The following is an 18,039-nucleotide window of genomic DNA, read 5'->3' as shown; positions in this document are numbered from 1 at the left end:
ATGGTGCAGTGTCTGCAGCCTGCACTGTGATCGGCCTTTTACTTAAGGTTTAAGATTTCCATTCTGGCCAACAAGATTTGACTAGCTTTGTTTCATTGATAAGCAAAGCTTCAAGTGGCAAATGTTGCCATATATGTTAAGTCCGGACTTGGGAGCATAGCAACTTTTTTCTCTAGTTAGACAGTAAAGGACATACCAAAACATCATGAGCTAGATCCAGGTGAGCCCTACGTTCTTATTGCAACAGAACTTTTTGTTTTTTGTGTTCCACACAACCAAGCTATGTGATCTCTCTATTGAGATTGCCATTTGGTGTGTTCAGTTGTGAGCTGGATTAATATTGCCCAAACACATTTCATCTCAGGGCTTCACAAACAGTAAAGAAAAGACAATTTCATTCAACAGACTGGGTTAAATTCAAACCCAAGCCTCAGAGAGGAAAGGGCTGTGAGTTATTAATTATTCAGCAAGTCAGGCAGTATATATGCAGAGAGAAGCAGAGCTAAGGCTGCAGGTTGATGACCTTTAATCAGAACTGGGAGCGAGCTGGTGCTTGGGCTTGGGATCCCTGATCAGTATACGGCAAACAGGTTTCTCCATCAAATTCTCAAGACGCTGCAGCTTTCTCCTCTTTGCCAGATTTTCTATGTTTCCCTCCTACCTTGCTATTTCTCAGAAACCATTTACACCTTTTGCCTGACACCATCGTTCCTTTCCTCATTGAATCACTCTGCTGCCTTTAATCAAGTCGCCGACCTTCCCACTCATTGCTTCTTCTTTTCCTGTTTTTCCCCGGGTTCTGGGAAAAAACTTAGAAAGTGTTCCTCTCTAAGATCTTCCAGTTTGGACATTGACCTGGAGCATTACCTTTTTCTCTCTCCACAGATATTTTAAGATAGTTTATGTTTTCCAGGATTTGCAGTAGGAACAGAAGAACATATACTGGGGGAAGCCATTTGTCTCCTCAAGCCTGTTCCACCAGTCATTGAGATCATGGCTGCTCTGCAACTCCACATACCTGCTTTGCCCCATATCCCTTAAATAGATTTTTATTCACAAAATTATTATCTCAGACCTAGCATCAATTGCTATTTGTGGAAGAGAGTTTCACTCTTTGTGTTTCGAGCGTTTCCTAATTTCACTCCAGAAAGACCTGACACTAATTTTTAGGCTATGGCCCCCAGTACAAGACTGCCAACCATCAGAAATAGTTTCTCTCAACTTACCCTATCTATTCTTCTTAAGATCTTGAACACTTTGATCAAATCATAGAATTACTACAGCACAGAAGGAGTCCATTCAGCATGTCATGTCTGTGCCAGCTCTCTGCAAGAAAAACTCACCTAGTGCCACTCTCCTGCCTTTTCCCAATACCCTGCACGTTTTCCCTGTCAGATAATGAACCAATTCTCTTTTGAAAGCTACGATTGAATCTGCCTCCGCCACACTCAGGCAGAGCATTCCCGATCTTGACCACTTGCTATATAAAAAAGACTTTCCTCATGACAACATTGCCTCTTTTGACAATCACCTTACATGGGTGTCCTCAGGTTCTTGATCCTTCCACCAATTAAAACAGTTTCTCTGTATCAATTCTGCCCAGGTCCTTCATGATTTTGAACACCTCTCTCAAATCTCTTCTTAACCTTCTCTTCTCCAAGAAGAAGAGGCCACACTTCTCCAATCAATCTTCATAACTGAAGTTTCTCATCCCTGGAACCATTCTCGTGGATCTATTCTGCACTCTCTCTAATGCCTTCATATCCTTCCTAAAGTGTGGTGCCCAGAACTGGACTCAATACTCCATTTGAGGCTGAACCAATATTTATACAGGTTTATCATTACTTCCTTGCTTTGGTTTTCTATGCCCCTATTTGTAAAGCCTAAGATCCTGTAGGCTTTTTTTAACCACTCTGCTACTTACTCTGCCAAGTTTAATGATTTGTGCACATATACCCCCAGGTTCCTCTACTCCTGCACCCCCTTTAGAATTGTACCCTTTATTTATATTGCCTTTCCTCATTCTTCCTACTAAAATGTATCACTTCACACTTCTTTGCATTAAATTTCATCTGCCACCAGTTTGCCTGCCCGTTCCACCAACCTATCAATGTCCTTTTGAAGTTCTCCATCATCCTTCTCACAGTTCACAATACTTCCAAGTTTCGTAACATTTGCAAATTTTGAAATTATGCCTCATGCACCAAAGTCTAGGTAATTAATACCTATCAAGAAGACCAGGCATCCTAACAGCGACCCCTGCTGAACCTGACTACAATCCTTCCTCCAGTCCAAAAAACAACTATTGATCACTACTCTGTTTCCTGTCAATCGGCTAATTTCATATCCATGTTGCTATTGTGCCTTTTATTCCATGAGCTCTAACTTTGCTCACAAATCTGTTGTGTGACACTTTATCAAATGCCTTTTGGAAGTTCATGTACACCACATCAACCACATTACCTTCATTTACCATCTCTTTTACCTCAGGGTGTTGAATCACTCCTTAACCTACTAAACTCCAGGGAATACAACCCTAGTTTATATAATCTCCCCTCATAATTAGCCTTAGGAGTCCAGGTATCATTTTAGTAAACCTAAGCTGCTTTCCCTCCAAGCCAATATATCTTTCTTCAGGTGTGGTGTCCAGAATTGTATGGCTGTAGCATAATTTCTACTCCCTTGTATTTTAGTCCTCTAGGTGTAAAGGCCAACGTTCCATTCACTTTTTAAAATTATTTTCTGCACCTCTTCATGACATTATAATGATCTATATATTGGACCTGAACCTCCACTGTTTGTAGCTGTTTACCATATAGAAAGTACCCTGATCTATCTATTTTAGGTTCAAAGTGCATGACCTCACACTTGCCTACATTGAAATCCACTCCACAGTTTTTCCCATTCAATTAATCTATTAATATCTCCCCGTAATTTTATGTTTCCATCTCTACTGCTTACAGCTCCTGACTTGGAAATATATCACTGTTCCTTCACTGTCGCTGGGTCAAAATCCTGGAACTCCCTCCCTAACAGCACTGTGGGTATACCTACAGCACATGGACTGTAGTGGTTCAAGAAGGCAGCTCACCACCATCTTCTCAAGGGCAATTGGGGATGGGCAATAAATACTGGTCTAGCCAGTGATGCCCACATCCATGAATGAATAAAAAATAGATAAATTGCCTAGCTTTGTTTCATCGGCAAACTTGGATATGTGGCTTTCTATCCCATCATTTAAGTTGCTAATAAGTACAATCAATTGTTGATGCCCCAACACCAATTTTTGTGGCACACCACTGGTCACATCCTGCCAATCCTACCCATTATCCATATTCTCTAAATAGTAAATAATTTTTCTTCAATTCTTTGAGCTTCAATTTTCGCTAACAGTCTCTTATGAGGGACTTTATCAAATGATTTCTGGAAGTCCATACAAATAACAACCATTGACATTACCCTCTTGAGTATTGCTGAAAAAAGAGATATGCTATCAAAGCTTTTCGTCTTGCACTCATCAGGATAGCTTGCAAGCATTTTCCAGCAGTAATAGGGGAAAGCAATTTATACTGCATAAGAAGAGAGTGCTGATTGGTTAGCAAGTGAACTCTGATTGGTGGAGGCATTGCCGTGGAGAATGCAGGATGGAACAGTTAACTGCCCAGCTTTGTTCAAATTCAAATTGGGCAGGTCAACTCTGATTGGTCAAGGCATTGCCCTGGGAAATGAACCAGGGAATGACTGTTCCCTTAGCTTTTGTTTAGCTGAAAAAAAGGTGCAATGTGCACATGTTCCTTTTATCTGCAAAGAACAGGACTGTGTGTGTGAATATATGTGGCTTCTAGCATGCCTAAGTGAGCCACACTGTGAGCTTAACTAACAATCTTAAATTGGTTTTTAGTGTAATTCTTAGCACAATCAGGATTGTTTAGCAGGTGTTGTTCAATCACAGAATAACATCTAATGTTGGACACTATGTTTGAGTTTTGTAAGCAATACCCTCTCCACTACTTTAGTGACCTCTTCAAAAAATGTTGTTTTACACTATTCTTATTATTTAATATATACAGACTCATCATATAATTTCAGCCATCTTAGAGCATTGCCACCATCAGCATGTAGATCACCAGATAGTTGTTAGTGAGTTTGATTCAGTGATAAGGAACATGGGTTGTATTTGTTCTCAAGGACCTTTATCATTATCATGAAGGCCACATTGGTGAAGATTTGAGGTGGACTGTCACTGTACAGTTCAAAAGTGGCTGAGAAATGCTCAACTATAAGGGGACCAGAACAATCTGGTTGACATTCTGTAGGGTCAGAAATGGTATATGCTTTATAGGGGCATCTGCTGTTTATTCTTCATGACAGAGAATGGTAAGGAAAGGTTCAAAGGATCAGGAAAGATTGAACATATTGGGTATCTCAAAGAGGGCTATGCTCGTAAATAGAACAAATTAATGTAAATTGGCAACATAATTTTGTCACAATTTTTTTTCACCAATTCTACTACTGCATCTGAATGACAAAGATGTGGAAGAGCCATTTTGCAAAAGACTGGTAACCATGAGAGGACAATAGGATTCAATATGCCTGACACAAAATGCATAACAGCATTGATGATCCACCCAGCATAATCTGTAGTGTGTGAGCCCAAACAGGAATGTAATATTCCTCAAATCTGTAGTGTAGTGTGAGAGCAGAGAAGAATAAAATGGAGGAATTTGCTTTCCGGGTGGACCTTTTAGGCCATCTGCTTACTTGGATTACTGCCCTGGAGCCAATGCTTCAGAGTACATATGACCAACCACAATTGTCCCCCTAGGGTTCAGCTCCAGCACCACTCTTTTTAATCTTTAATTTTTCAATAAACAATCTGCCTGGAATCAAATTATGAAAATTCAGATTTACTTATGTTAGCACCTTTGGTACTCTGCCTAGAAGGCACATTCACTAATGACATGAAACTTATTGTGGAGTATGACCTGAAATGGTCATTAGTCAAGTATTATGAGGTCTGTTCCCTCTGTCTTTCACTTGCACAATGCTGGTACTTTTCCATATCATAGCATTGTAATGTATAAATTGGTACTTTTGTTAAATGTGTTGATTTTTACTGAATAGTTTTCAGTTGGTTTGTGATCTACCTTAGGCAATGATCTCATCAACTTGTAACATTGAAAGCTTGAGTCTGAAGGTATGGCTGTGATCTCATTGGAAGGCAGGGAGCTTCCTACTTGAAATAATGACAGACTCACAACCAAGCTCAAATTTTAAATCGTCCAATTGGTTTAAATCAAATTAACTTTTCATTTGTGAGTTAAATTTTGTTTGTGTATCTAAAATAATTTTATGTCAAACTCGGAAACACGAGGAAGCAGCAATGGGTATCAGGTGGATTTCTGCTGGAATTGTAAGATGAGCTGGTTAGACCGGTTGGATGGGTTAAACTAGCAGCTCGCTCACTCTGCACAGTTTGAACTGCTGTTTCTCATTTACTTCCATTTGCTGTTTGCTGCGGTCAGTTTGTCGGTAACTTTCCTTATAAGATGAATATCGCCCTTTTTTTATTCGGACTTTGGATCCCACCTGCGTTCTGTGTTGGTTAGTTCGCTTCTTGTGTTAAAGGGCTGTTTAAGCTCCTAACTTCTTGAATCTATCTTCCTTGGTACAATTTAACTTTGATCGAATTCGTTTTGTTTTAATAGAACTTCTTAATAAGGTTTAAACTCAATCTCTCCATTTTTATCGTAGTTCTAAAAGTCAAACCAGAAGTTCCCTTGACCAGTGAAATCCGAGCTCTCCGAACGACCACCACCATCACTCTAACCAAGCCGATTTGTGTCTTTACCAATGGTACTGTTGTCGATGTGTTCGGCGTGCAAGCTACTGTGAACTGTAAGTGTTGGGGTAAGATGTTTGGGGCTGGGAAGTACTCTCCCTCTCTTCATATAACAGAAACGCTCAATCCTTCAATTGAAAAAAAAATAAACCCCTTGGACAAAAAGTCCTCGCAAATAACTGGTGTATTTCAAATCGGAAAATTCAATATCAGTGCTTTTCGGAAAGTTGTGTTGATGTTGGTCCCCAAGCTTGGATTGACATCAGAAAATTCTTCTTTGTTTGAATCAATGTGTTACTTTCCGTCCTTGTTTAATTTGAAATATCATGACTTCATCTCCTGACACTCTGGTCTTTGCCTTCCATATAATCTGTGACCAAAGCTAGATATGGTACTTAATGCTTCTACTGTCACATTTGTTCAGTGAACGTCTACACAAGTCTTGCTGCTTTTATCTCTTTCCCCTTGATCAGTCATTATGAATTTGTGAATCATATTGACCACTTTTTTCCCACTGTCAGCAATGTTGCAAACGTGTAGAGTGTCTCGCGTTTACTGACTAGGTTCTTTTATGAATCTTGTAGAATGGAACTGCTCCATTTAGAATTATTACTCTATTATACTAGAAGCCTGATGTACTGTGGGGTCGACTCAAATACTATAGTGCATTGACTATATGAAGCTTTTTTTTTGAAGTATACCTTCCACTTTTGGCTGCAGACCTCCCTTAATGCCTGAGGAAAATCCATAGCCAAAGAAAGGCTTTCTGCACAGTACAGATTTAAGGTTTGCACTAAACTCCTTGCCCTTTTATCTCCTGTTGTCACTGAATTCTGATTCTCCTGCTGTCAATCGTCCTCCCTTGGAAAACAGCAGAGCAGATTTTGTAAATGTTCCTGTTGGTAAATTTGGCTACTCCTGTCACCTGAAATTGAGGTGTTGCATAAACATACTGGGGGTTGTGATAGAAAATGGTGTTAGAAATAATGTGCCGATGGAGTCAATACCATGTCAATTCCCAATCCTCCAGTGATGTTACCTGGAACATTCAATCCATTGTTAAATTTGCCTGACCAAGTAATTGGAGTAGTCATTTTGGTTTTCAAGTCTTAATGGCCAATTTTTTAACATTTACAAACTTGGCCACTAGGAATTATAAGAACATGGAAGCAAGGTGCAATGGTCCCTGGTTTTGCTCCTGAAACTCTTGTAAAAGGGCCTCGAGTATAAATCTTCGCTTTTGAGTATTCAAAGTTCTTGCTATTGAAAAACATTAAATCATAACTTTTTTAACCCCACCCTATGTATTTTCCCCCCCAAAATTTGTAATCCCCAGAGAGAAATGATCATTAGTACTTCTAATTACAGCTTGGATGTTTATGATGCCTTTCCTAACATACTAGCATCGGTTTAACATTCTGGGGGTGGAGGAAAGTCAGGCAGTGCTATGGAGATTCCATCTGCCAGCTTGGGTATGTAAAAGATTCCATGGTGCTATTGTTAAACATAGCAGCAAGTTATCGCCAATGTCCTGGCTAATATTTATCTCTTGATCAGCGTCACAAAAGCGGATTATCTGGTCATTATCACATTGCTGTTTGTGGGAGTTTGCTGCATATGTTTTGGCTGTTGCATTTATGATAACACTTCCAAAAGGTACTTTGAGATGTCAAGTGGTTGTGAAAAGTGCTATATAAATGCAAGTCTTTCTCTTTTGGAAATGAGCAACCTTAGTGATGGTGCGAATGAGGCCAGAAGCTTATCTCTGGATCAAATGTTTCAACCCAAGGTTGAAAACAGGTTGGCTTAATCTGACTGTTGCCAGGGAGAGGGATGGAGTTGGTAGCTCGGGAATGTAATGACCGGCTTCAGTTGTCCCAATATTGGAGGAAACTTCTGCTCATCCAGTTCTGGATGTCCAATAATAAGAGTCATAGAGACTCGAAACATTACTTGTATTCCTCTCCGCAGATGCTGTCAGACCTGCTGAGTTTTTTTTTAGCTATTTTTGGTTTTTTTTACAGATTTCCACCATCTGCAGTATTTTGCTTCTATTTTATAATAAAAGTATCCAGCCTGGTCTGTAAGATACTACTTCTCAACTGAATCATGGGGAGTTTTCATGATTGATTTGTCTGCTCTTGAATTAGCAACATAGTGCCTTAGGTTTTTAGTCATTCAAGCAGGAAAACTTCCAAATAGTTTTCTATTGAGGTTGGAAAGCTGGAACTAACCTTGTTGGATTAGGAGCTAAAGAAACACCCTGAATACACCCACTAAAATAACAATCCTTATTGTTTCTATTTTAATTTTTTTTATTCATGGGATATGGGTGTCACTGGCTCGGCCAGCATTTATTGTATCTGAGGAGTTGCAAATGGTGCTGAACATTGTGCAATTATCAGTGAACTGATGACCTTATGATGGAAGCAAGGTCATTGATAAAGCAGCTGAAGATGGCTGGGCTGAGAACACCACCCTGAGGAATTCCTGCAGTGATGTCCTGGAGCTGAGATGACTAACCTCCAATGACCACAACCATCTTCCTTTATGCTAGGTATGACTCCAACCAGTGGAGAGATTACCCTCTGGTTCCCATTGACTCCAATTTTGCTAGGGCTCCTTGATGCTACACTGGGTTAAATGCTGCCTTGATATTAAGGGCAGTCACTCCCTCTTTGCCTCGAGTTCAGCTCTTTTGTCCACGTCTGAACCAAGGCTGTAATGAGATCAGGAGCTGAGTGGCCCTGGTGGAACCCAAACTGAGCACCAGTGAGCAGGTTATTGCTAAGCAAGTGCCTCTTGATAGCACTGTTGATTTACCCTCCATCCCTTCACTGTTGGAGAGTAGATTGATGGGGAGGTAATTGGCTGGGTTGGATTTGTCCAGCTTGTGTACAGGACATTCCTGGGCAATTTTCCACATTGCTGGGTAGATGTCAGTGTTGTAGCTGTTCTGGAACAGCTTGGCTAAGGTTGCAGCTAGTTCTGGAGCACAAGTCTTCAGTACTATTGCTGGAATATTGTCAGGGCCCATAGCCTTTTCAGTATCCAGTGCCTTCGACCATTTCTTATCACGCGGAGTGAATCGAATTGGCCGAAGACTGGCAACTGTGATGTTGGGGACTTCTGGAGGAGGCCGAGATGGATCATCCACTCAGCATTTCTGGCTGAAGATTGCTTAGCCAACAACTTAGCAACAATTGTTTTTCAGAAATCTGGTTAAGTCTTGTATTTATAGTTGTGCTTGAGACAAAAAGGTCATCAGCCCTTAAGCTGAAGTGATTCTGTCCCTCTTGTAAAGACATCTGTTAGATAATTGAACATTTTTATTGGAGAAAGTTGGTTAGTAATTGCTCCAAGACCAACAGGCTGTTCTTACTGTCCCTGATCTTTGGATTAGCTGCAGTGGTATACCATGGAATTTTTTTGGTAATATCGGCAGTGATTTTATTAGCTTAAGTAAGAACAGGAACAAGTCAATTCCAATTATTTCCTAGCCTGTGATTAGTTGCCTTCTCTAGCCTAGAGGCTGTAGAACTTCGATTTCAAAATTTGCTATTTGGCTTTCAATAACACAATTGCTTTTGTATGCAACTTGATGTTTACAAAAAATGAATGAACCGAACTGACGAGTTTAATAATCCTTCTCTTTGCAGCAATACCAAATGCCATTGGCAATAGCAGCATAAGGACTTATCAACAAACAAAAGGAGGGGCAACTGGGCCATATCGTGCTGCAAGCTTTGGCATCCCAACATGTAAATCTTCACCCTTCATGCTGAGCACAGATCCTGTGAGAATCCAAGCTGAGATTGATGAATATCTGTTCAGAGTTGGGGATGATGTCCAGTGTCTGAGGCAAATTAACCCTCCAGAAAAATGTAATGCTCCACTTACTGCAGGTGTAAAGTACAGGTAAGGAAGTTCAAATCTTTTCCCATTGTAGGAACTGTGGTATGAATTTTGTGCCAATTGCAGCAGGCAAATTTTTCCTGCTTGTCTAAAACAACTGGACTAAAATGAAGAAAATTTTACAGACATCAACTTATTGACATTAGTCAATCACTTGACTGAATCATGCTGACCTCAATTATTCCATCTAATAGCGTACTCCTTTTTATATTAAAGGATCATTCAGACCAGGGTATGGATGTTGTGGACTAGAATGATTGTAACTTCTGTGAAATGGATTTTCAGCTATTATGGCACCCTTTAAGATGCTTCCTCTGTGTGGTACTTCTGGTGGATTCTGTTTTCACCAGTGACTCTTTCTCTCTTTCTTTTCTTCCCCCCCCCCCCCCCCCCCCCCAACCAAACAAAAAATGGGATGGGGGTGTTAGTTATCCAGGTCAATAAATGACTTGCACCAGTTTTTGAATTCGCTCATCTGGAAGAGTATATTGGTGTAGCAGTATAATTTGTGTAGCTTGGAGGCACATATACTTGAGGATTGATTCTTAGTTGGTTATTCAATTGCTACAAAATGAGGCTGGTGAAGCTACAAGGTTCATCTACTTTAACCTTTTAAAATATCACAGGTTCAAGTATGCTGTAAGAAATGGATCTACAAATGTGTATCTTACTGAAACGCTCTGGTCAGACTCCATCGCCCTTCTAGAAGGTAAGTGCTCTTCATTGGGTATCTATTCCATTTAGCAAACAGTAGCTTGGCGTGATAACATTTGGCTAATCAGTAGTACAAATTTGAAATGTACCTTTTTTTAACCTTCCCTCCAATTTTTTCTTCAACCCAAAGAAAAATGTTGTAGGTGCAAGATTGGTCAATGTCTAAATTGGCTCTTCTGTCTCTGTTTCTCCTTTTGTACCTTAATTTTTCTAGCCTTAACTAAATCCATTCCTCCTTTACCCATTTTATTTTCCATTGTCTTGTCATTCTTCCTAAAGTTGGACACAACCCAAAACTGGTCACTATGGTTCAAGAGGCAGTGTGACTAATGATTAGGCCAATGTTGACCTGTAGGTTGCAAAAATGGTCTAACTTTTTCACTCGTTTTAACCCCTTCGTTTTGCTTTTCATAGGTTTAATATCATTCTACGTTTGGATTTCTGGAACAGCTTTAAATACTCCCATATGTGGCTTAACTATATTGTGTCAAGTTTGATGCCATGTGTATGTAAAACCCAGCATACCTTGTCTTGAACTGAAATTGGGGACAATTCTGATAGCAAATTGGCAGTCATTTTATAGCTCTATGTGTTTTATTTTATTTCAGTTGACTTCAAAGGCTAGAATTGGAGGAACACAGAATTCTACTCCCCAATATCTCACCTTTGCAACCAGTTCTTTTCACATACCACCCCTCTGTACTGTCATTTTGACTCCTGATCTCCCAATGCTTGCAGTTATAAATTTTAATTATACTTAAAATCCCTTCATTGATTTATGCCTCTAAACTATACAATGTGAACTTCTCTAGCCTGATGACTTTCCCACATTTTGGGTGGGTAGAATATTTGATTGCTTTGCAGACTGTGCGCATTCCAAGCATCAATTTTTTTCCCCTGCAAACATGTACACTTTGATTATTGAAATGTTTAACAGAACTTTTACACAAATTTGCAAAGGAAAGATATTTGCTGTCCCTATATAAAAATGTTGGTACTAAATCAGGCAATCTCAAAACATTGTCCAAATGTGATTTTTTTTTTTTAAATTCCATTTGTACAACATGGATTAGTTGCTTGGGAGTTTTTCTGGACCTTTCCCCACCCCACCACTTTTTGATTTTTGGTCTCTGCTCCACAGTCTCTGCAATGAGTGTTAGATGAGAGTTATGTTTGAGGCTACGGAACTAATTTTGTGTGTTTATAAGTGCCTTGTCAAGCGGAATTCCACCCTTATACAGGGGGAATGTATTGCTGGAAACCATTTAAAAGTTATAGCACGTGGCATGCATGAATGTGTTGCTATCAAATATGCCTTCCAGTAAATTTCTGGCTAGGCTTGACACCAAAATGGCTTAAAGCCTACATTGTGGCATATTTTTACCCTGCAAGTTTTGCATGTAACCTCCCTTAAACTACCTGCTGCTAAAGAATTGCATTTGGGATGACTTAATGAGGAAGAAAGGAAAATATCACCTCTTTTTGATTTAGTTAAGAAAGCTAATACTGTGCAATCAAGTTGGTGTGCAGGGAAATCTTTTAATTATAGTTATGGAGAATTATTTTTGAAGTTAAAGTTTCATTTGGAAGGAATTAAATTCTGGGAATTTTTTTTACATTAACATTGAAATCCTTTAAGCAAAACAAAATTTGGCATTACTGTGCAGCATCTGAAATCTATGCTCAGTATTGCTCTTTACATTACAATTAATAACCCTTTTATTCTGATTTTAACATGTGACCTGTCCCCACCCCTATCCCCAAGGCTTTGGAGCCCCATTTCAGGACTAATCCCAAATGCATTCAGGGCACTAGAGTTGAGACAAGTCTTTTTTTTGGTCTGCAGCTCCTGGGCCCACAGTTATTGATCCTGCAGGCAGGAGGACTGGAGGAATGGTGGTGATCACAACTATTCTCGTCATCCTTCTCTTTCTTCTTCTCTGTGCCTTTGTCACTGTCCTGATGTCTATATTTTGGTGAGTATTGCTAGAACAGGTGGATGTTGCTAGAATAGAGGATAAAAATAGTGTGGTCTTAAATGATTGTTTCCTACATAATTTTACATTTCCATGCTCTGCAAACCCTATGCTGTGCCCTGTAACGTGATATTTTAAAAGTAAAAGCTGCCCCAAACCCCTGTAATCGTCTTTGCTTGCCGTCAATGCAGCTGCCTGCTGTCAGAATTGCCCTGTAAATCTTTTTACAAGCGTATTTGGGAAATTCATCTCCACTTGGGCGAGACACCAGGAACTTGGCGGTACAAATATGAAAATCCAAGTAGTTCCTTGTGGTGTAGAGTGTGTGCTGAGCGTTGCAGCCAAGCTCAATCTAGTGCTTATGACTTGACACACGTATTAAGTCTTCAGGGATCATTGAATAGTGATTAGAAATAGAAGAAAAGCATGTTCTTCACACTCCACCCTTTCTTGCTTGAGTTTAGCAGGCAGGACTGCTGACTTCCCCTCCTAAAGGACATGAGTGAACCAGATGGGCAGTTAGTCACTTATGTTATTTTTAAGCTAATTTTTGGTTGAATTTAAATTTCTGAAGTGCCACACGCTCCTACTGGATTTAGCCCAGCCTAATCCAATAACACAATCCCTACACTATTCTATCCAGAGAGAAGTTGAACCTTGTTACCTTCCCCATTCTTTAGCATTGTCTAAACTTGTTTTTTTTCTTCTGGCTATAATTAGTCACAGTTACCAACACAACTAGGCTCTCACATGGAGGTGTTTTAACTGACGGCTGGGTTATGCAGTGTTGATATTTAATTTCTAACATTGTCTGGGCATCCAGCCTGGGAGGAAATTACCTCAACATTTTGCTCTGAAAATAGTGTTTTTAGAATTTTTGTCCACAAACATGCTGCTCTATCATACCTCTAGTGGCTCAGTGAAAAGTCCAATTTCAATTGTTTCAATCTAATGTGTAATCTCCCCTCTTTAGTCTGCAAAAAGAAATCTCTGCAGTGGAGCAGCGGCCTACTCCAGTGAGCTATGTCGTTCATAAAAAGCACCCTGACTTTTCTCAACATATGTACGCAGAAGCATCCAAACCTGCTGTCCGACAGTCATCTGAGGAACTTTACCAGCCGACTATTGAGTCTGTTCAAGGTTCTGAGTAACATGGTGAAGATCCAAGTGTGTGTATATATACCTCAGTTTGCTATTGTGCATTCTTGTGTTGCTCTATGTTTAGAATCCCAGATGTTTTTAAGTGCTTGAAGTTAGAGGGTGGGTGGGGGATATGGTTAAACCTAACACTTGGTTTAAGAGAACCTGCTAGTGCATTACAGCATGTAGTGCATTGGACTGCAGTCTAAATCTTCCATGCAGCAGTTAAACTCCGCATTAAGATCTCAAATTATTTTCTTGCTGAAGATGATTCAAGGGCTTCAGTTCTTGAAGTCCTGAGATTGAAAACCCTTGGATTTGCTTTGGAACAATTCAGGAAATTAGCTATTCTAATCTATCCCATCATCTCTCTCCTTGTTGGATACTGGGGCACTGTCCCTCTTGTCTCATTCAAATGGCTAGTATGTATAATAAATGTTGCAGGCCAAAGCTGATTTGAAGTTTATCCTCACTAGATTTGTGCACATGTACACTTGGCATAGGTCATTACTGAGCAGAAAACCCCCTCTATCCTGGGGACTGGAACTTACACTGCAAGTCAGCTGTTCAAGGCAGATTGGTGATCGGACATCATCTGCACGAATGAGATGGAGATTTTACTGTCTGGGTTAAATAACTGCAGGGATAATCATGGAAATTTTTTTACTTCTAGATTCAATTAGGAACATAGAGCCAGTTTAGTTAGCTTGGTAAAAGTCATTATGCAAACATGCCATTGAGAACTCATTCCAAGAATAGACTATTGGATTTAAGTGGGCCCAGACAGACATTGGGAACCTTCTGCTCTCAATGGGGTAAGATCTTGCCTCAGGTTAGTGATCTTTAACAGTCTGGTGGATTGAGCCTCTATCTCGGACTTGGTGGGGTCTTTGGTGCTAGCATCAAATGATTAGTTTCATTTTTAAGTGCGAACCAGCTTAGCTTTGCCTTCTCCAGCTTAATTCTTCAATGGTCAAAGACTTTTTTGTCAAGCATTATTTCTGTGAAATATATATTCATAAACCAATTAATGTCATGGATTTCAATTATTTGGCCCATGTGCTTTTTTGGAAATCTATTTTATGCTGGGGTGTTGATCTCATTAAGAACTAGGTTTCTCTAGGAGATCTCTGGTAAAGCACCAGTGATTGACCAAGTTGCCTGGGAGATAGATAATAGAATAGCCAAGGGCCAACAAGGAGTCAATTTATAGGGGTGAATAGATTTTGGGTGTGGCTCTGATCTCAAGCAGGGTTTTAGCTCAGAATAAACTTGCTGCAGAACACACATCTTTCAAGCAGAGTTTATTTGAAATTTATGTGCTAGCTAACGAGTTTAAAACTCTTGAACTGAAGGACCCCTAATAGGGAATTTGACTTCTGGGATAGCCAGAAGAGTGTGTTTAATGCAAGACTCGAGAGTTAAGAATATTAGAAGCAGAGCGTTCTGACTGAAGGTGGCTACGCTTCAGATACTAGCCTGTTTTGAACTAGGAGTCTACAACTGTAAGACAATTGGAGTTTTGAAGAGGCAACCTTTCTGGAAGTAGAAGGCCCAAGAAATCTCAACCTTTGCATAAACCTTCCCACCTCAAATCTTCAAAGCAGTACTCTGACCAAATGGTTAATTTTCCAACTTTTGTTAACTGACTTGTGTTATTGGGGGGTGTATGTCAAATGGGTATAGAAGGAAAGTTTTTTTTAAAGTTTAGTTCAGAGCATAAGTATCTGTGTATATTCTACTTTCAATCTCATAGCTGACTATTGTCTCCATGTTTGTTTTGGTGCAATAAAATTATTTTGCTTTAAACCATGAACTTTGTAGCTTCATACCTGGGTTTTCAGATTATAAATAAACATGTTACTGGTCTCTGAGATCATAACACAATCTAAGAAGAAATGATTTGACAGCAATGTCCTATTCCTGTAACTATTTGAAGAGTAAGGGTGTTCTCCTGCAGACCCTAGGTCAGGCTATTCTCACCAGATATTGGGCAGAAGATGATAATGTTGATAATGGGGGAGCAATGAGGTCCAATAACAGTGACTGGGAAGCTGAACCAAGGAACTACCATGACATTGAAGCCCCCAAGAATACAGATGCGCATGCTATTGTAGGTGGACTGGAAGCTATTGTGTATATTACCACTAGTCAAGCATAAATCTTGTCTTAATCAATTATGCCTTAGATTACTTTGACACTTCTGTCACAGTTAAAACACTTTCCCAGAATAAGGGAATTTGGAAATGTTGAATAATCTTGAAATTATTCCTGGACTCTAAGATAAATTCACAAAATTAATTTGGTGAGATTGAAGTCTCCTTCCACCTGTATCTCTACAACATAAACCCAGCTTCTTAATGGTACTTAACCAAATTATGGCAGCATGTGATGTGGGTAGGGGATTGTTTCAAATGATAGTAATACAGGAAAGTACGTCCTATATCCAACTAATGCTTGTAGTAAATGTATCTTTTTGACTGGATGTACATTTTGCCCTGGGATGGGCTGGTGGTATTGGGAAGAAAAGTAAATAAGGCAACAACTGCATTTTGTTGGGAAGTATTGAGACCGGACAGCTTTCAAATTTAAAGTAGTAATTTTCTTTCCTTTTCCAAGGCTGGTGATCTTAAGAATGAAGATGCATTGGAGATCGACTACACTCCGGCTACCTTGTATTCCCCCACAGCAAACTGCATCATTGTTATAACCCAAACTTGCTTTTACAAACCCTGTTTAACACATGATTGTACAGGAATAGTTAAACTTCTGACTGTAACTTGGCTCATTTTTTGCTATGGTATTTTTCTTGTATTAAAATAAAAACAATCTTTGTATAGTTTGTCTCTTGCCCCTCTTTTTTTACAATGACCTATTTCAATGAGGTTTATCTGTTCTAGCAGTACACTGCAATATCTTTCTTCAATAGCAGTATATTGTAAAAGCAAAATACTATAAATGCTGGAAATTTGAAATGTTCACTTGAAATGTTACCTCCTGCTGCTGCCAGACCTGACTCTTTCCTGCATTTTGTTATTTTACCAGCATATTGTGACAGCTTGCTTTACTTCCAAAGGCATTGATTTCTTGCTGGAATAATCTTCCATTGATTCTAGTTGCCTGTTGGTACATTAAGTTTGAGCCTGGATGTTGTTGGCGGCATGACTGTGGGGGCATCCTGTCCGAACCCTGTTTTGAGTTGAATGGTTTGTTCCTTTTTTCCAGCAGAAGCCAGTAGTAATCGAGCAGGAAAGTGGGCTTCTGCCTCCCCACCCCCACAAACCTCCTTTTGAAAGCACTTCCAAACTCATGACCTTATCACCTAGAAGGACAAGGGCAGTAAACATATGGGAACACCACCACCTACAAGTTTCCCCCACCCCAGCCATACACCATCCTGACTTGGAACTCAAATCACTGTTCCTTCACAACAGCACTATGTATCCACACCATATGAACTGCAGCAATTCAAGAAGGTGTCTCACCATCACCTTCTAAAAGGCAATTAGAGATGGGTAATAAATGCTGGCCTTGCCAGTGATGCTCATGTCTTGATAAAGGTTTTTTAAAAAAACTATGCAGGTGTATTAAGGAGAAAAAAAACCATTCCTGTGGTACAGCTGTGACATATGTTGTACTTCCTCAGATGACTTCCAAGGATACCATAGTACGTGTATCTTTTAAGCCTGGCTTTGACATTCTCCCAGGCAGTAATTCTCTATTTAAAAATAAGAATGTTAGTGTTCTCTTCATAAAGGATGATTTTAGGGAGCATGAGGAATCGAAGTGCTACCAAAGTTTATTTTGGAGACTTGGGAGGTGACGAGACCAAGAGCTTGGAGGTGGTAAAAGATCACACAGAGCTGAGGGTGTGGGGAAACACCAGGATGGAATGGTAGGGTATGCTCAATGGAATTACTCCAATGCTTCCATCTGGCAGTTACTGACTGGCCCAATAGCCCAAAAATGACTTGTTTTCCCCTGAAATGTGGACTTGTTTGGAACCTGTATGGTTCCTATATTTTCCTTACCCTCAAGTCCAGTACATTTTTGAATCCTAGTTGCACAGATGCTGCTGTATTCTCAAAACAGGTTATCATAGGTAGAAAATGCTTCTGCCTCACCCCTTTGCCATTTTTGTGGTTCATTGGAATGGAACTAATCGCATTCTCATCGTGTATTTGCATTTAGACATGAACACAAACTTCTTTGTTCTTTCCTTCCCTACCCACTTTTCCTGAATTTTTGCTTGCTTAAAAACTGGTACATCACTAACATATTTTCAATTCTGATGAAAGCCTCTTGATGTGTTTCCACAGATGCTGCCTGACTTGCTGAGTATTTCCAGCGTTGTGGCTGATCTGTGCTCATTTACAGTGAACTGCTCCCTCTGCTGGCTGTACTTTAAAGGAACAAATTGTTTTCATAAATTTGCACAGAACCAAGCCTGAA

The 18,039-nt window shown here is 39.8% G+C and overlaps 1 protein-coding gene across 1 annotated transcript; it reads left to right on the top strand.

Moving 5' to 3' along the window:
• Nucleotides 1-5,433: 5,433 nt before the first annotated feature.
• Nucleotides 5,434-16,430, top strand: LOC144696701 (uroplakin-3a-like). Its single transcript, XM_078568328.1, has 6 exons — nucleotides 5,434-5,604; nucleotides 5,755-5,898; nucleotides 9,502-9,760; nucleotides 10,384-10,466; nucleotides 12,318-12,447; nucleotides 13,421-16,430. The coding sequence occupies exons 1-6, from the start codon at nucleotides 5,550-5,552 to the stop codon at nucleotides 13,596-13,598; spliced, it is 849 nt and encodes a 282-aa protein (XP_078424454.1). The 5' UTR covers nucleotides 5,434-5,549; the 3' UTR covers nucleotides 13,599-16,430.
• The last annotated feature ends 1,609 nt before the right edge of the window (nucleotides 16,431-18,039 follow it).

The sequence above is a fragment of the Cetorhinus maximus genome, chromosome 22 (assembly GCF_964194155.1).
Source record: "Cetorhinus maximus chromosome 22, sCetMax3.hap1.1, whole genome shotgun sequence".
Taxonomy (NCBI): Eukaryota; Metazoa; Chordata; class Chondrichthyes; order Lamniformes; family Cetorhinidae; genus Cetorhinus; species Cetorhinus maximus.
Note: the sequence above shows the minus strand (reverse complement) of the source record. Positions and strands in the feature narration are given on the sequence as shown.